The 19,471-nt window shown below is 50.5% G+C and overlaps 1 protein-coding gene across 1 annotated transcript in view; it reads left to right on the top strand.

Moving 5' to 3' along the window:
- The window catches only part of FAM83F (family with sequence similarity 83 member F), a 34,022-nt gene extending 15,012 nt beyond the window's left edge, over nucleotides 1-19,010 (top strand). Inside the window, exons 2-5 of the mRNA XM_041757562.1 lie at nucleotides 7,301-7,468; nucleotides 8,004-8,125; nucleotides 9,570-10,264; nucleotides 17,376-19,010. Coding sequence (XP_041613496.1) covers nucleotides 7,301-7,468; nucleotides 8,004-8,125; nucleotides 9,570-10,264; nucleotides 17,376-17,425 — 1,035 coding nt within the window. The 3' untranslated portion in view covers nucleotides 17,426-19,010. The remainder of the gene's footprint in view (nucleotides 1-7,300; nucleotides 7,469-8,003; nucleotides 8,126-9,569; nucleotides 10,265-17,375) is intronic.
- Nucleotides 19,011-19,471: the final 461 nt, after the last annotated feature.

The raw sequence follows: 19,471 nt of genomic DNA, 5'->3' as shown, positions 1-19,471 counted from the left end.
TCTGTGCACCCTTGAGGAAGAACATTAACTCTGCCTTCCAGCAAGAGGATCTTACCAGGAATCTTGCTGTATTATTTTTTTTCCTCCACCCTAGTGCCTTGTCATTAATGAAATAAAAGAGATGACTACAAAAGCTCCATCTGCACCCCACAAATGCAACATGTAGACATTCGTTCCGCAAACACAGAGAATTGACTTGTTGTAGAGATGTCCCCTGAGGGTGGAGACCATGATAGAAATCACGTGGTCCCTGCCATCTAGGAGCCCACAGCCCAGTGAGGGACAGAGCTGTTCAGCAAATGTTACTTGCACTAAGATGTCAAGGACTCTCGCTTGCCTGGAATACAACGTGGGCAGGAAGCAGGGAGTGGCAAGCACTGCTGGGGAGGGAGAAGTTCAGGAAATTCTTGGCTGAGCTTGAAAGCTGCATAGGAATTTCATAAGGTATAGAAAGAATAGGAACAAAAGGACTCAAAACCACCCAATGTGTGTAAAGGTGCTCAAAAGGGAGTGGCAGGGTGATGCAATTTTGCCCCAGGAGACATTTACCAATCATACCTACAGATATTTTTGGTTGTCACCACTCAGAGTGATGCTACTGCCATGCTGCTAAACAGCCTGCAATGCAAAGGACAGCCCTCCCCCTACCCTCCCCTCCAGCAAAGTAGTACTCACCCCAAGAGGTCAATAGTGCCATAGTTCCCCTTGTTAGGGAAATGGTAGGTCATTCTGCATAGCTGAATGCAAGGGACTAAGGTGATCTGGCCCAAGATGAAGCTGGAGACGCAGAAAGAGGCCAATCATAAGGCCCTTCAAATACCAAGCTAAGGAGTTTGGACCTCTCTCAAGGGCCCTGGGGCCCCCCAGTTCATGAGGCTGTTGTCTGGGGGGATCGCTGCTGTGGAGAATGAGAACACAGAGACTAGTAGGAGAGACTAGTTGAGTCTTCTATTCTAGAAGTTCAGTAAGCGATGAGGGAGCCTGAGTGAGAGCAGCAGTGCAGTGGGAACAGAATGGAGTTGACCCAGAGAAGGTGAATGGAGCACGGAGGACCCGTTGGACTCTGCGACCAATTGGTTGTGGTCAGTGGGGAGGAGGAGGAGGCCAGCAGACTCGGGCTTCTGGCCAGGGTGGCCAAGAGGATGTTGATTTTGGAAGTGCCTGTGGGGCAGGCTGGTGAGATCCACACTACACTCCTTTAGTCTGGGTCATCCAGACACACCAGGGGTGCTGGTCCCTGGCAGGCAGTCTTGGGCAGAGCTGCCTTGGAGTGCATGGGGAAGGTGGAGTCCTTTGGTTATTTTACTATCTAATGGTAATTAAGGAATCCAGACAGAGAATCTGAAAAGCTGGCAGTGTAATTAAAGGTAAATGACAGAGGAGAGTTCTGAGGCTTCCTAACCCTCCCCTGCCCCCCTGCCCTTATGCTGAGGGAGGATATCAGAGGAGGAGATGTTAAGCTAACCAAACACCTGATGAGAAGTATTGCAGCATGATACCTGCGACAGCTTCTAAAAACTCCTGCTGCCTCGAATTAACCTCTCCCCACCTGGGGCACTGCACATCAGTGGGTAACCAGGTGAAGGACACTGGGAACCTGCTGGGTGGGCCGGGAGGGGGGGGGGGCCGGGATTGACTTTTCTCTCCTGACAAAATCTATCTCCCCAGGTTCTAAGCCTGTGACGTCCTTCTTTTCAAACCCCATTTTCCATTTGCACCAGGAATTTCAAAGTTGGGTTTGGGGTGGAGGATTACGTGGCATATTAAACACCACAGCAGAGGGAGCGGGGAGCTGGTTTGCTTGGGCCTGGAGCTGTGGAGCTGAATGTCAAGCAGTGCCCTCCAGAGACCAAAGCGGAGGGTAATTATCACTTCTCCTCCACAATGAGATTGCAGAAGTCAGAGAGCAATTGATTTCTCTTCCTACTACAGATATTTCACTGTTTAATTGGTAGTGACACAGATGGCTGGCTCTCACCGGGGTGCCGCAGACCAAACCTCCCAAAAGGGAGGCCCTCGAGACTCATCTCTCCCTCTGGCTCATGATCTGTTCACATCACCATCCTCCACCAGGTGGGATTGGGTAGGGGTGAGGGCGGCCCACTGCCTGCTTGCTTTTGCAATTGTGAAAGGAAAGCAAGGGTGTGAATCCAGAAGCGTCTCAAGAGCCAGTCATCTGTGTCATTGAGAGTTGACTCTGAGCTGGACACTGTAGAGAGTTTGGAAATGAGCAATGGCCTGTGGCCTCAGACAGCACTTGGGAGGTAAGATATCAGAAACTGTGCAAGATGGGGGAAGTATGTGCTGATGCAGTGGAGCCCAGTTAAAACCCTCCACGATCCAGCCCAACCCTGCTGAACCCTCACTACCCTGAACTGCTCTGAGCCTCCCGCTTTGTGTTTGTCTGTTTTGGACCTCAAGTGCAGAGCTGATCGTGACTGTCGGGTCATGGGCGCTGCAATCATCAATCCACAGAAGGCCCAGCCCTCTTATTTTATTTTCTCCTTCCATTCCTCTCTCCCTCCACAGGCAGCCACCCTAATGTGTTCATGTCCCTGCACGTGTCTGGACCCTTGACATTTTATGTCGTGCATTTTTATTTACGTAAATGTTATTAGGCTATATAGATCTCATTCTCTGACACTTTAAATCAAACTATCCGTTTTCAAAAGAACTGTCCCGGTTCTGCACCAGAACTTGTACACTGATTGCTCCTGTCGGCTACCAAGGACTCTGCAATGTGCATTCCTCACATTTTCCTTACCAATATTTTTTTTTTTAGAGATGGGCAACTCCTTGCTATGCCAAAGAAAGCTGCAGTGAATGTCTTTGTTCCTGCCCGCTTACAGACTGTTGCAAAGATCCAAGAGGTTCCCTGGGTGGCATGGCTGGGAGTGGCATTGCTGGCTTGAGTTATTCACCATCCTTAAATCCACCAAGCTCTGCCCACTGCTGTAGGGAATAGTTTGTAGCAGTGTTCCCTCCCACCAGCAGTGCATGAGGGTTCCCCTTCCCTCACATTCCAACATTTGGAATTAGCCAGCTTTCTCATTTTTAGTGAATTTTACAGTTGTAAAGCAGTATCTCTCTCTCTCATCTCTTTGCTTTAATTTGAATTTTTCTGATTGCTAATGAGGTCTGCGTCTCTTTATATACTTATTAACCATTCAGGTATCTCCTCTAGGAATCGCCTATTCATATCCTTTGCCCATTTTTTTAATTAGTTTCCTGTCTTTTTCTTGCTGATTTGCAGGGAACCCTTGTATATTATTAATTCTTTTTGGTTGTAGACATTGCAGGTATCTTTTCCCTGTCACCAATCAGTTGGCTTCATCTAAGCATCTTCCTTTAAACAGAAAATTCTTAATTTGTCAAATGTATTATATTTTTTTATTTCATTTGTCTTATGACATATGTTTTTAGACTCTTAAGAAATCCACTTACCTATCTTATCAATTTTTATCTTTCACATTTAGGTTTATCTTCCACATTTAGGTAGTTAGCCTACCTGAAATTCACCTTTTTTTTTTTTTTTTTAAGATTTTATTTATTTATTCATGAGAGACACAGAGAGAGAGAGGCAGAGACACAGGCAGAGGGAGAAGCAGGCTCCATGCAGGAAGGCTGATGTGACTCAATCCCAGGACTCCAGGATCACACCCTGAGCCGAAGACAGACGCTCAAGGCTGAGCCACCCAGGTGTCCCAAAATTCACCTTTATGTATAGCGTAAGGCAGGGATACACTTTTTCTCTTTATAGTAAGCCAATTTCCCAATAACATCTGCTAAGCAACATTTTTTCTCCACTGAGTTGTGATTCTACCTCTATTAGATTTAAAGTTCTATGTTTCTGACACACAGTTGTTTCCATTGGTTTTTTTAATTCCTTCCTACCTTAGTACCACAATGCTTATTACTATGTGTTGTCAGTATATCTTACTATCTGGTAGGAAAAGTGTCCCCTTTCAGCTTTTCTTTTTCAAAATGGACTTGTCTTTATTCTTCCTTGCATCTTGGAAGTATTTGAAATCCTCAGAAAAATTTACCGGACTTCCATTGGAATTGCATTGAATTTTATTAATATGAGGAGAATTTGATTTTTCAAATATTGAATCATATTATCCATATTTATCCACAATTTATCTCTTCATTTATTCATGTATTTTAAAATATCCTTCAATAGAGCTTTCTAAATTTCTCCATAAGGTATTAATTCTTAAATCTTATGTGCTTAAATTGCAATTTTGATCTTAGTTTTTTCTCCCCCTTCCCCCTTTTTTATTTGATTGTTACTGTAGTAGAAGAATGCTATTGGCCTTTGTTAGTTTTTCTTGTATCTGGCAATCTTGCTAAATTCTCCTGTTAATTCTAATAACGTTATTCTGCATTTTACTGGGTTTTCTATAAAAATATCATCTCCAAGGGTGCCTGGGTGGCTCATGTGTTAAGTGTCTGACTGTTGATCTCAGTTCAGGCCTTGATCTCAGGGTCATAAGTTCAAGCTCCATGCTCCACTTTGGACTCCACACTGGGCATGGACCTACCTTAAAAAAAAATGTCATCTCCAATATTGGTAGTTTTAGCTCTTTTAATCCTTCTCTCTCTCTCTCTCTCTCTCTCTCTCTCTTTCTCTCTCTCTCTCTCTCTGTCATATTGCTGCATTGGTCCAATACTTTTTTCACAACACATGGTGAAAGTATTATTGACATTCTTGAGACTTAAAGGGAATGCATCTAATGTTTTTCTGTTCAATATGTTTCATGTGGGTTTTTTGTAGATAGCCTTTATCAATTTAAGGAAGGTCACTTCTGTTGCTATTTTTTTGAGAATTTTAAACACAAATAGAGATCTCATGTTATTAAATACTTTTTAAAAACCTATAAAGATAATATATGGGTAGCCCGGGTGGCTCAGCAGTTTGGCGCTGCCTTCAGCCCAGGTTATGATCCTGGAAACCCAGGATCGAGTCCCATGTCAGGCTCCATGCATGGAGCCTGCTTCTCCCTCTGCCTATGTCTCTGCCTCTCTCTCTCTCTCTCTCTCTCTCTGTTTCTCATGAATAAATAAATAAAAACTTAAAAAAAAACTCAGAGGCAGTTTAAAAACAAAACAAAAAAAGGAAATATATGATTTCCCTACCTTGACCCCAAAGATGTTATAAATTAAAACAACAGATTTTCTGATGTTGAATTTCCTAACATTTCCAGGATAAACCTGGTTATGCTATATTATGTTTAATTTGCTTTTAATGACTTAACCATGTCATTCTCATTTTCAAATTCATCAGTGTGTAAATAGTCCTAATATTCCTTTTGCCATTTTACTATTTCTTAAGTAGTACAATTTCTTAAAAAGTAAATATATGTGTGGCTATTTCTCTGTTTTTACTCAGCATTTTATTTGCATTTCCTGTTTTTGTCAAACTGGCCAGAAGTTTGTCTATCTTGTTTGGTCTTTTTAAAGAACCAGCTATTTTTAAAAAATATTTTATTTATTCATTCATGAGAGAGAGGCAGAGACATAGGCTGAGGGAAAAACAGATTCCCCACAGGGAGCCCGATGCAGGACTTGATCCCAGAACGTTGGGATCATCCCTGAGCTGAAGGCAGACACTCAACCGCTAAGCCACCCAGATGTCCCAAAGAACCAGCTTTTGATGTGATGTTTCTAAAATACCTTATAGTGTCAGCGACTTGAGTTCAAATCCCTGCTCTGCTATATGCTAACTGTAATAGACCATCATTTGACCCCTTTTCATTTATCTCCTCATCTGTAAAATGAGAACAGTCCTCCTTATTGTGAGGATCAAATTAGAAAATTTACCTAAAGCATCTGGAACAGTGTGGAGCACATGGAAAATGTGCAGTTCATGTTAGTCCCTGACCTCAGTGCCGTTATGATGTGTTCTTTGCCTGAAACACCCACCTTGTAGGCTTCTGCTAGCCCAGGTGGAAGCTGCGTACAGATTAGGAAAAGGTGTCCCTTCCTCAGGCAGGCACAGCTTCCACTCACTGTCTCAGCCCAGAGCCCATGTGCAGTGCACAGCCTGTATATCCATGCACGACAGCCCTGCCCACTTGCCTGCTGGGTTTTCCATCCAGTTCATTTCTCATGGTCCCTGAGGCTGCCCATTCTTCAGGTTTCAGCTTCCCTGATGAAGGCTTTCTTGTTCTCCTTTGGCTGTAAGTAATCATTCAGTCTCCCTCCCTCCTGCTGTCCCTCTTCCCACCCACCCCCCTTCCAACTTTGAACTCACATCACATGTCACTTGTGCATCTCTTAAAGCATTTTATCTCATTTTGCCTCATGTCTTAGTTATTTTGTGCAAATGTCTTATCATTCCAATGGGATTAACCCCTTGAAGTTAGGGATTATAGTTTAGATCCTCCCTCCACCTATGGGGCTCAATAAATGTTAACTTGTATGGATGATTATGAAATAGTCTTAAATAATATTGTGTGAATGGGAGGGTAATGGTAAAGCACATGTGTAAGGGTGATAGGGATGGAGGATACCACTTGTTGAGCTTACCATGTGCCAGGCACTGTGCTAAGTGCTCTCATAGTTTACCTCCCTAAACCCTCACAACAACACTTTGAGATAGTTGCTATTATTCACTGGGCACTGATGAATCAATGGTGGAGCTGGTATACCAGGCCCAGTCTGTCTCACTTCAGAGTTTAGGCTTTCAGTTACAACTAACAGAAATCAAGAGTCCTGGGCAGTGACCTTTACTTGAGGGTGGTGTGGAATGACCTGGCCAGTTGGAGGCCAGAGGAGTTTGAGCTAACTGGAGCTCTCTACCTGATTCTGCAACCAAGGTGAGTGTGGAACTTTGCACAGCTCTAGGGAGATCAGAGCACCAAGGCCTGCAGAGAAGGGGTTTGAGCAGATCTGTAGGTGGTGGAAAGGAGTCCATCCCATGCTTCTCAGTGATCTCATCTTCTTCAGCCTACTTATTTCCCTAGGGCCACTAGGACCAACTTTCTTCAGCCTACTAGATCTCCCTGATATGACTTCTGAAGAGCTGCTGAAGAATGCCCAGGGTGAGGTAGTGTCAAGGATGAAGTACAAGTAGCACAGCCTGGACCCACAGGCATTTCTCAGAGCAGAGAGCCTATCTCTGGGCTCAGATGTGCTCAGAGGTGGGTGGGGATGTGGAGATCCCAGGAGTGGTGCAGATGGGGTGTTTGACTCTTGGCCTCCAGTTACCTAGGCCCAGCTGGTCCTCTCTGGGACACAGTGTATCACTGTAAATATGGCACCACCACATGCCTCACCAGTGCCCTTCCCCATCCAGGTCATTGCTGTGGTCATGGACCTCTTCACCGATGGCGATATCTTCCAAGACATTGTGGATGCTGCCTTTAAGCGCCGGGTCCCGGTGTATATCATCCTGGATGAGGCAGGCGTGAAGTTTTTCTTGGAGATGTGTCAGGGCCTGGGACTCACTGACTTCCGTATTCGGGTAAGTTGTACCACTGGGGTAGAGGTGGAGGGTGGGGAGGAAGGGCAGGAGATGAGATGGAGGCTGCCTCTGCCCCATTCTCTGCCTCCTCCCCAGTTCAGGGGCACAGGTGAACGTCAAGAGCTCAACCCTTCTTTCTGTCTAAAACCATGCCTTGTGAATTGATAACTCTAAATTATATGCCCAGCTTAAATTTTATCTCAAGACTATTGAGGCTAAGGAGTCTGCTCTGGCCCAGTCCTGGGGTGCTCACCTTACAAAGTCACTGTCATGATCAAAGGTCAGGCTATGGTTCTCTTCTGGGGAGCTTTGGGAACCATCCTGGGCTCATCCATGCTCTAAGCAAGATTTGCTAACTTCCTCTCCAAATGGAGTTCCACCTCTATGGGTGTAGGAAGCAGAGTGTAGTATAGACAGGAGCCAACAAGCAGGATTTCATGGACAAGAGGGTTCCTTCTTTGCCCACACAAAACTTAGCTCAGAGCCTTATAAGCCCTCTGCTTGAGTGACAATGCCTTTCTCCTCTTCTGAACAGAACATCCGTGTCCGCTCTGTGACAGGTGTTGGCTTCTACATGCCCATGGGGAAAATCAAGGGGACCCTGTCATCAAAGTTCCTAATGGTAGATGGCGAAAAAGTAGCCACTGGATCTTACAGGTGAGTTGGGCCAGGTCAGAGAACCACCCAGGAGGCCTTTATTTATAGTAACAAACGTACATGGTCAGGAAGACTCTGGCCCCCAGAGCTATGGGTTTAAGAGATATTGTGTGATCTAATGGCAAGAAGAGCCTCCTGGCCAGTCCTTGCCCTCAACATTTCTGGCTACTGGATTATTCCAGAAAGGGTCAACTATTACTGGCCATTAAGTGTGGCTTGCCTTTCATGGTCCACAGCAACTGGTTGCATTTTGAGGCCAGTCATCGGGTGGGACAATCAGGAAGCAGAGTGGACCAGATATAGGAAAATGTGAGGGTGTGGTCTCTTTTGCTCAGGCCTGTAGCACTGGCAGAGTGGGCAAATGTCACAGTTATCATACTGCCAGGAAGATCAGAAGTGGCGTGATAAACAGTATCAGAAAGCCCCCTTTGGGCACAGCCCCGAAGGCCAACCTTTTTGGAGGCACTTCCCACGCAAAGGGAATTGTGCTGGGCAAAGCAGGGATTGAAGAACAGCCACATTCTGCCATTGGGAAATGTGTCAGGGTTCTGCTGATCAAGAATGGCAAAAAAGCCACAGCCTTTGTACCCAGTGATGGTTGTTTGAATTTTATTGAGGAAAATGATGAGGTTCTGGTTGCCGGATTTGATGGCCAAGGTCAAGCTGTCAGTGGAGTTGGCTTTAAGGTAAAGCAGCCAATGTCTCTCTCTTGACCTCAAAAGGCAAGAAGGAAAGACCAAGATCATTGTTTTGATGGTGAAAACATGACAATAATAAATTTTCATATGCTGACAAAAAAAAGAGAGAGGAAAGGAGAAGAGAGAAGAAAAAAAGAAACATGAGGATGTGGTGTGGAGAGAATGTGTGCCAAATTCCAATTCAGAAGTAAATTGCCAGTAACATGAGACTGTATCCATGCGGTCTCTGCCCTCCAAGTACACTGAAATCTAGGTGAGGAAAGAGACTTGGAGCCATGAAACAACAAGTGGCAGAAGGCCTCTGACGGGCCTGAAGTGTGGGGGTTTGCAGACACCGCGCGCCCTAAAGACTCTAAGAAGAGCTACATTAACAATAGCAGCAGCTGCTTTACCAATTGTTCAGTGTGTGTTTGTGCCAGGAACTGAGCTAAATGTTTTCTTTGTGGTACCACACGTGAGCCTCACAACACCTTTGTGACCATACTCCCCACGTGCCCCACTTTACAAGGCTGGAATCCAGGCCTGACTTCTCATGCCCTTGCCCTCTTTGTGCACTTGAGGTCAAGGTCTGGCAAAGAGGGAAGATGTGGGTCCTGGAGGCGCCTTCCCCAGGGCAGCCAGGCATCGCCCTCAGTGATAGATGAGGTGGGGTGTGCGGGGTTGAGACGGACCGCCACGGGGCTGCTGGCAGGGCGAGGCCATAGGCTGGGCCTACGTGTCACACTTTCTTGTCCTCCCATTCCCAGGTTCACATGGAGTTCCTCCTACGTGGACAGGAACCTGCTCCTCCTCCTGACAGGCCAGAACGTGGAGCCCTTCGACGTGGAGTTCCGGGAGCTGTATGCCATCTCAGAGGAGGTGAACTTGTACCAGCAGCTGAACCTGGCAGGGGGTGCCAGGAGGCTGGGCCCCGAGTATTCCTCCACCGTGGCTCGCAAGCTCATCAACCCCAAGTACGCCCTGGTGTCAGGCAGCCGCCACCCACCCGGGGAGCTGATGCGCTGGGCCGCTCGGCAGCGGCGGGAGGCCAGCGGCGACCCAGAGGGGCAGGAGGAGGGTGGCAGAGGCGGCGAGGCCGCCCGGCGGCTGGAGAGCTTCCTGAATGACCTGGTCACGCTGGAGCAGATGCTGCCCCCCGTGGAGCCCATTCCCCCCAGAGAGCTGATTCAGAAGGACAGCAGGTTGGTCTCTCACCTGCGTGTGGACCTGAAGCCCAGACCTCCAGAGATGCTTGTCCGAAACGGCAAGGGAGAGGCTGCCAACGGGGAGGCCACCCCAGCCAACGAGGGCAAACGCTTTAGCAAGAGGTTCTTCAGTCGGCGGGCCAAGAGTCCCACGGCGCCCAACGGCATGACCAGCACCGTCTCCACCGAGACCTTTGCAGAAGTGGAGTTTGTGACAGGGAAGAGGCCCAAAGATGGTTCCAGTGCTGACATCTCAGGTGAGCCCTCCCTCCTGGCCTGGTGCTTGCTGGGCCTCCTGTCCTCATCCAGGAGCGTTGCCTCCTATATGCTGGCACACAGGGAGCGGGGGCTCTGAGATCAGACGGTCCTTAGTTCCCATCCTGTGCTGGCTTTTCTCTACCTCATGGTCATGAGCCAGCCACTGGAGGGCCGAGTTCACTTCCTCTCCTCTGAAAGGGGAGAAGAGTGAGGCACCTGGCTGGCTCAGTTGGCTAAAAGGGCTGACTCTGATTCAGCTCAGGTCATGATCTCAGCGTCGTGAGATCAAGCCCCTTGTGTGGGGCTCTGCACAGAGTGTGGAGCCTTGCTTAAGATTCTCTCTTTCTCTCCCTCTGCCCCTCCCTACTCGTGCTCTTTCTCCCTCTAATACTAAGCAGATCTTTAAAAATAATAAAATAAAAGGGGAGAAGGGTACCTGCCTTGCTCAGCTGTTCTGAGGCTATGAAGTGCTTCAAATAGTGCTGGACATGAAGTAGCTTAAGAGCTATTGTTCTTGCCTCTAGAGGCTTGGACACTTTCTCCTTTGTGCCTGAAGAAACAGGCACTGGGCAGCGGAGTGGCCTGACGTAGGCTTGACCTCCGCCTCTGAGCCTAGGGCTCATTCTAGAAAACTTGTTCCTGGCCACATCACCGTTTCTCATCACGATCCAGTGTGATCAAACAGGCCCCACCCTCACCTGGGCCCCACCAATGCCCTGACCCATTTTCCTCCTCTCTCTTGTAAATAGTTTGACTTGTTTCTTCCCTGTGTTTATTTGCTAAGCACTGTTTGCCATGCTGCTTATATTTGGGAGAGACTGTTCCTGGTGGCGCTCTCCTCCTGGCTGTCTCTCTGGGGTCCCCTAGAGGTCTGGGCCTCTCCTTCTCTGGAGCCGGCCCCAGACTGGTGGTGAGAGCCAGGCTGCTCACTGCTGGTGCCTTTCCTCATGGCAGCACCTCTGAGTGCAAGGGGTCTGTCTCCAGGTTGGGATTTCTCCCGTGGCTATGGCGCCCTAAGGCAGTGAGACTGGCCTCCACCTGGCCAGGCAGGTGATGGTGGGGCTTTGCCCTGGGCAGCCTGAGTGCTTCCAGGTCTCTTGTGTCCCCCACAGCCCCAGCTTTGAGCCAATAGTGGCTTGAGTGCAAGGATCATAACCACCTTCCTCTCCGCTGATTCACCAGCTCGCCACAGAACCTGACACACTCGGTCAGGGTGTCTTACAGTTAGGACAGGCCCTGGGAGTCTCTGAATTCAGGATGCAGGCGTGCCAGTGCCGTACCTCCCTTTGGCTGGGAAGCATTTATTGGGCATCTCCATGTGCCAGGTCCTTCACTAGATGCTTCCTCTCTCACTTGGCCTTCACAACAACCACAGAGGTAGCTGGCTGAAGCTCAGAGAAGTGAATTAAGTGGTCCCAGGGCCCAGTAAGTGGTAGCAGGGTCAGGACTCAAACACAGGCCAGGGCCCGTGTCCTGTGAGGGAGGGGTGGTGGCCCCCAGTCCCACTCCTCCTGGGCTCCCTGGCTCCCCCAACACCAGATGCTTTGCCACTTTGCACCTCTTGTTTGGAGGAAGGGTTGCCATGGTGAACACCTGGCAGGGAAGGGAGGGGGAGGGGCCAGCCCAACCACACAAAGGGCCATTTCCCTTGTCCTGACTGCAGGTGAAGTGGAAGCTCTCTCTCCCTTCAGCCCCCCACCCTGAGATGTGGTTTCCATAGAAACAAAAGGCCCCATTGTCTTGTCCCTTTCTGCCGCCTTTCCTAAGTCTCTCAGCAGTGAGTTCCCCTGCTTGGAGAACTTGGCTGGTCACTGCCACTGCCGCTGCCCTCTGAGTGTGTGCACACGGTGCCCAGGAGCCAGCCAAGCATGTGGGGCTGCACCCTGGGGAAGCTGCTCCCCTGAGGGCCCAACACACCAGCACATAAAGCTCAAGAGGCCCCAGGGGTGCCCAGTAGGGTCATTCTATTGCTTCTCCATCCTTAGAAGAAACAGAGTGGCCTCATCCAGCACAGCCTCTGCCTACCTGCTGGGCATCCATTTTCCGAGGGCCTGATACTCAGGTTGCTAATGAGCTCTTTACTGTCCCTGCCACTTACTTCCTTCCAAGGCAGGGGCAAGAAAGAGGACTCTCCTCTGCCCACAGGCTGATAAAGCCTCCAGCTTCCTAAATGTTTAACTGCCAGCTGGGGTGTCCTGGTGCCTCGTCTTGGGCAGAAGCGAAGTCACTAGGACTCTGTGTGCCAGAGGGTCATGTTCCCAACTGCTTGGGGCCACCAAGGTTGGAACTAGTAATTCCAGTACTCCTAGAACTGTCATTTGGGAGGAAATCACTTTACTACCTTACAGTCCTCATCTAGGGAAAGGATCCTTTTCCTACAGCGACCATTCAGAACAGACATCATGTGGGATCTCAGCTCCCAGCACTTTGCTCCCCATACCCTGGACACATCCCTCCCCCTCCCCAGGGCTGTTTCCTGTTCAAGAAGAGGAGGAACTGAGCCAGGGAGGGTTTCTGAGGTCCCTCTGAGTTCCTGATTCTGACTCTGTCCTCTTTCTCCCTGCTGCCCTCTTGTCAAGGGAGACCCTGGGCTGATAGATAGGGTAGGTAGAAGAGAAAAATAGAAAAGGTAAATGCTGGCAGCCTGTAAAATTGCTCGATAAGAAGTATATAGTTGTCAAGCAGTATGCAAATTTTTGCAGGTCCAAGTGTGGCCCTTGGGAGAACCTTTGGAAATCCCTTTCTTCTTTTAGGTCTTGGGATGGGAGGGTGGTGTCTTGTCAGGTTTGGAGGTGGGAGGGTGTTGCCTGGTGGTTTGAAGGCTCACTGCCCCCTCTACTGGTGGAAGCTGAGCTCCTTTTCCTTTCGGTTTTTCTCAACTGAGACCTTGCTTCTGCACTGGTGCACTTAACACCTTTCCCAAGCCTGCCACCTTATGTCCACCCAGGAGCTTGGGACAGGCCCTCTGGGACAGAGATCCCAATCTCAGGGAGCACATTCACTGGACAGGCTTGTTAAAATACAGTGAGAAGAGGGATCCCTGGGTGGCTCAGTGGTTTAGCGCCTGCCTTTGGCCCAGGGCGCTATTCTGGAGTCCTGGGATCAGGTCCCACGTCAGGCTCCCTGCATGGAGCCTGCTTCTCCCTCTGCCTGTATCTCTGCCTCTCTCTCCCCCTATGTCTATCATGAATAAATAAATAAAATCTTTTTAAAAATCTTTTTAAAAAATAAAAATAATAAAATAAAATACAGTGAGGAATCTGTATCGTTGGGCTAGGCTCAGGAATCTGTATTTTAAACAAGTGTCCTGAGTGTTTTCCATATAAGGGGTCCCCAGAGCAGCGGATTATGATGACACTCAGATAAGGCTCTCACGGGGCTGCTGGGCTTGGGGAGGATGTTCCCAATAATGTTGTGGAGCCTCTCCTGTCCCTCCAGGAAGATCATTGGGAAATGCCAACACAATAGACATTCCCTGACCCTGACCAAGTGCTGGGTACACATGCTACATGCTGTCACACAGAACTCACAACCACACTTCCTGGTGCCATCGTTTCACAGATAGGAGATGCAGAGGAGCAAGCCTCTGATCCATGGTCACGCAGTGAGATAGGGCAGCAGGGTCTCTTGTGTCCCAGGGCCCTGCACCAAGTTTTGTGGCTATCTCCAGAAGATTAGGGTTAGTGCCACTTCCCTATATCTTTAAAGACTGTTTGGAAGGGCCACAGGCTTCTTACCAATGGATTTCCCCCCACCCCGCCCCCCATATCCCATTAGTGGTGAGTGCCATTAACACTCCAGAGTGCCTCTGGGTCACCACCTTCCAAGGTCCCCCAAGCCCATGCTTTTCTTCCCAGAGTTCTCTGTTCTGCAGTGACAGTTGCATTTCCAGAACTCTCCTCTCCTGGGTTCCCTGATTCATGCATGGGGGACCACCCTAACTGGCAATGTGGTGTGGGTCCTCATGCTATGGCCACCAAGCTCTTGAACTTGGGACTTCAGGCTCACCTGTGTCATCTCTGGGGACTGGAAGTCTCAGATCTCTCTCAGAAATCTGGGGCCATATGGATGGAAGGTTGGGAACGTGCCTCTGCGGTTCAGAGCTCCAGAGGGGACCCGTGGGTCTCCAGTTCCAGGATAAGTCTACTCAAGAGCTGTCTTGTCAAGATAGAGTTTCAAAATCCAGGGTCACTCCTGACCATCATGGGTCATGCCCCAGCCAGTGTTTGGAGGTCTGATTTGATAAACTCAAGCACTATTACCAGTCAGGGTCCCAATCACACAGCAAGGTGAGGGGAGTCAAGTGAGCATCCTTTGAGGAACTGATGCCACTTGGTTCTAGAAAAGAGGCAAGCATCCTCATTCTCACTGGCATCTGTCATAATCCCTCCACCCTTCTGGTTTCGCTTGGGCCTAGCCAAGGCGCCTGTCCATCACCATCTAGGTGAGTGAGGGCTTGTGTATCACCCAGTCAAGATCTACTCATGCTGCTATTGCTAGTATTGGTATGAACCTCTAAGTAGCTTGTCCCTGCCTGGTCACCCATTTTACTCAACAAATATATATCTATGTAGTGTCTGCTCTGTGCCAGGCGCTGTTCTAAGTTCCTGGTACAGCAGTGAACAAAGCAAGCAAAGTCCCTGCTCTTATGGAATGAACACCATACTGGAAACAGAAGAGCAAGAGAGGGCAATGACCCTTTTTATAACGCATGAACGAGAAGGCCTCTCTGACGAAGGGACAAAGGGGCATTGAAACAGAGACTTGAATGAAGGGCGGGAGAAAGCTGTGTGGTCATCCAGAGGAAGAATCTTCCAGAAAGGGGGAATATGAAGTCCTGAAACCCCTTGGTAGGTAGACCCCGTGGTCCCTGTCTGGGCCAGCCAGATCAGCATCCTTGTCCTGATGCCCCAGGCGCCTCCACCAGCTCCCACCCTAGGTTTAGTCTCTGCAGTGTTAGCTCCCTTTGCAGTTTGGCCTTCCCTCAAATCACCTTTGGGCTGCCCCTGCCACACAGACCTTGTCCTGTTAACCTGAGCAGGTCTGATTCTCCTCGGTTCTGCCAAACAGCTGCATGAGGTAGACTCTAAGTGCGCCGAAGGAATGACAGCACACAAAGAATTTGTCTTCAAACCATCTCTCTGTCAGAGGCATGGAGTTGAATCCTGAGTCTAAAGAAGCTCTGCAGGCTTTCAGGATCCTTATGGAACAAGTGGGAAGCACATGCTGGCAAACTCAGGCTCCCCCATCCTCACCCCTCCGCCTCTCCCAGCTTCCCCCTACCCCAGGGCAGGAGAGCAGGAGCCCTGGAAAGCAGGCCTGCCCTTCCCACCCCCGAGCCACACTCCCCTGCTTCTGGAGGCAGAAATCGATCTGCTTTCCTGTCTCCAAAATGCTGCTGCCTCCAGGGAGAGACTCAGCATCTGCTCTGTAGGCAAAGCAAAGGAAGGAAGCCACTAAGGAGAGGAAGTGAGGACTGCCGTGTCCATTGCAGCATAGAGGGGACTGTGGGACAACAGAAGTAGTCCCCAGCAGAGCTGCATCAGAGGCAGCCTGGCACCACCATGGAGGATGACCCAAGCACCTTGACCCTTGGAGTCCCCAGGGAGTGGGTGGTACAGTCGTCCAGCTGCCCTCCCACCTTCTTTAAGCCTGATACGCCCCAAGGAGGCCCAGCTGGACTTGTAGCAAGTCCCGAGGAGTGGGTTCAGTCTGCCCAGACAAGGTGGTGGTGAGCTGAGCTTGGAGGGTGGGGGGAGTCTGGAAGGGCTCCACTAAAGCCTCTTCAGTGTCTCCCTTCCTAATGGCTCAAGATAGGAGGCAGCCGCCACATTAATTAAATTCACAGCTGGAGTGATAGTGGAAGGTGGTGTGAGCGGTGGGAAGGGACCCTTGGAGTTGTAGGGAGGGACGGGCAGGAAGCCGCTTGCACCTAGGAGAGAGGCAGCAGGCGCCCAGGAGGACAGAGGCCCAGCAGCCCAACACCTGGAGGGCCAGGAGGTGTCAGCATCTGCCTCGCAGCTCCCTGCCACCCTCTCTTCCCTCTGCAGCTATGAAAACAGAAATCCCGCCAGAGAAGCCACCATGGCTTCGGCTTTGGATTGAAAGGAAGTGGAAATGGATAGAAGGGGCCTGGGAAGAGGAGAAGCATGCTTCTCTGGCTGGCCTGGAGAAGAACAGCTTTCTCTTCCTTTTCTTTTTCTTTCTTTCTTTCTTTCTTTCTTTCTTTCTTTCTTTCTTTCTTTCTTTCTTTCTTTCTTTCTTTCTTTCTTTCTTTTTTTTAGATCTTATTTATTTGAGAGAGAGTGAGCAAGAAAGATAGCAAGAGCAGGGGAGGGAGAGAGAGAAGCAGATTCCCGGCTAAGCAGGGAGCCCAAGGTGGGGCTCAATCTCAGGACCCTGGGAATCACGACCCGAGCCAAAGGCAGATGCTCAACCAACTGAGCCACCTGGGTTGGAGAAAGGGTGCCCCTTTCTCCCTCTTCTTTCCCCCTCAATGAAGTGTGCTCCCTCCATCCTCTGTGTTAAAACTACCCCCCTGAGCCACGCTGCCTAGCTCTCCACCAGCCTGCTGACCCTGGTGACCCCTTCCTGGAGTGCCCGCACAGTGGAAGGAGCTGCAGCTGGATTTGGAGGCCAGGTGCTGCTGGTGGCCTGCTGCCCTCAGCTGTGAGGCAGGGCTAATGGCACCCTCTCACAGCGCGGCTGCCCTGGGGGGCTGCCTGAGAGCATGACTGGTGGCGATTTGTAAGCTGTGAGGGAGGCTGTGTACAGTATTAGCCACTGGTAAGCCACCTCTTGGCAAGCCTTTTTAAGTCATTGATTATCGTAGTAGATTGGTGTTCTGCATCCTCCCCCCCCACACACACGCTGCTGAGATCCGGAGATCCCTTGATACCCCCAAACAGTGACAGTCTTGCTGAGAGTACCAGACAGGGAGAACCTTTCCTTTGATTTCCTGGGGGGCCTACTGGTTCTAGATCAGCAGCTTGAGAGGGGGACAATGAGCCCCACCCCTCAATTTGGGGTGCGGGCAGTACCCAGGAGAGTAGTGGGAGGCGAGTCCACCAACACTTATGTCTTCCTTGCCTGTGTCACTTGTCTCTGCAGGTAAAACAAGTCCCAGTCCTGCCAAGGCCAGCAATTGTGTGATTTCCTGAGCCATGGGCCGGCGGTGGGTAGGACCTGTGGATGCCCCCGGCCCTGTCCTAAGGAGAACACAGGTCAAACCCTGTACCAGTTTGCACTTTGGACCCTTGTTCGCTTCCTGCCCATCAGCCTCCATCCTGGCCTTAGGGACCCTCAACCCCAGATGTGAGAGTCTGCAGCATCTCAAGATGATCACATGCCCCTACAAGACTGTCGGTGGCTGGGCAGGGGTCACTCCTTCTTGTTTACATGAAGTGGAAGCTTGACTCATGTCTGCTCTCCTTTATGCCGGACCCCCTCCCTCCACTGAGTCAGCCTTGCCCTGCAGGTCCCCAAGATGGGATGAGCCCATGTCTTCATGCCCGATGTGATGGGGTCTCCAGGGCAGCCCCAGCTCCCTGATTTCTCCTTCCCTGGGCTTCCCGGTGCTTCTGCTCCCCCAAGAGGTTTGGTGGGATATAAGGGAAGAGGACGAATGGGGCTCTGAGCCAGGGAGCCAGCCTTGACCTGGGCTCTGAACTCAAGGTGGAAGATACAGCTGGGGCACTGGCTGCTGCGGCCTTCCTGGCCTGCTTCCTGCAGGCTCCTGTACTAGACCCAGAGTGAAATGAGGGGAAGGCCTCCCCTCAGCCAGTGGCAGGATCTGACCCTGCCATTCTGAGAGCCCTCCGATTAAGGTCTCCTTTCCTTCTCTCCACACTGTTGTAGCAGTCTCTACCCAGTGGTCCAGACCCCCTTGGCTTGTTGCCTGCTGCAAACACATATGGGGGTTCTTCTTGTGCCTTTCTCTGGGGCCCCTTCCTCCTGTTAATGTGCCTTGATTTGCAGCCCAGGGCAGGGAGAGAGAGCTGGCCGAGGGTGGGAGGTTCAAGTGGTATGAGAGGTTGAGCCCTGCAGACAAGGGCGTTTGTCCTTTCCCCTGCCCCCAAGATGGCCCTCAGCCCCCTCAATAGCCAGGACTTTTGTGCCTTCTCCAGGTCCATTTCAGCCAAAGACCAGCCTTTGCCTTCTGCCAAAAGTCAGGCTGCATCTAGAATCCTTGTCCTCTGCAAAGAGGCCTGGCCTCATTGCCACAACACCAAGCCAGGGAGAGCAGCCTAAAGTCACATGCTGCCCTCTCCACACTTATGTAACCAGAGGGGTCTGAGGAGAGATTTCTGGAATGGACAACAGAGAAACCGCCAAACTGCAGGCTCTGTGAGCCTACTGTTGGGGGATCATAGCCGCAGCAGAGCCGAAGGGCTGCGGTGCCCAGTGGAAGCACCACCAGGCAGCCTTTTTCAGCCTCTTACTTTTGAACCAAACTCCTCTCTGTCTTTCTGCAAAAACCCTTAGGCACCAGCACCTTGGGGAGGGGCACAGGTGCAGGGTTGGGGGAGGGCACTGGGGCACGGAAGTGAACCAGCAGGTGGGATGGTGTGGTGCACTTGGAGGAGAACCTGGCCTCCAGCGGTGGGGAGGAAAGGAAGGGTGAGCCTGGTTCCCAGGGGCTCTTCCCCTCATCCTGAGGCTAGCTTCTGAGGGGAGGGGCCTGGAGGGCAGGGGACCCTGACCCACCTCCTTGAGCTTTCATGAGGATTAAACACTTCCTGGGAAGTGCTGACAATGTGGCACGTGCTTGTTCTGCAGGGGAAGGAAGGGGGAGATGGAAACTGGGCCAAGGAGGGTGTCCCCTCTGCTCAAGGCCATCACCTTGATGGTATGAGACACACGTGGGCAAATGGCAGTGGGGGGGGGGGGGCAGTGAAGAGATCACCTTTGGTGAGGGCAAGGGAGGAGGCCTGAAGAAGGGACCAGCTCCTCAGGGTTCTTCCCAAAGGCTTCGTTCCTCTGCCCACAAGAGAAGCTGGCCTCCTGTCTCTCTCCCCTCTGACCCAGAGCGGGCCCAGGTCCTCCCCAGCCCTAACCTGTCAGAGGATCCAGACTGGAAGCACCAAGTCACTGAAGCCTTGAGCCACGCCTGCCTTTCTGCCCGTTTCCCGGGCGCCAAGATGGGGTTCTCCCACTTTCTTCCTAGAAGCTGGGGGGTGGGAGGCCATGGGAAGCGGTGCTGTGTG

Source organism: Vulpes lagopus, chromosome 5, assembly GCF_018345385.1.
Source record: "Vulpes lagopus strain Blue_001 chromosome 5, ASM1834538v1, whole genome shotgun sequence".
Lineage (NCBI taxonomy): Eukaryota > Metazoa > Chordata > Mammalia > Carnivora > Canidae > Vulpes > Vulpes lagopus.
Note: the sequence above shows the minus strand (reverse complement) of the source record. Positions and strands in the feature narration are given on the sequence as shown.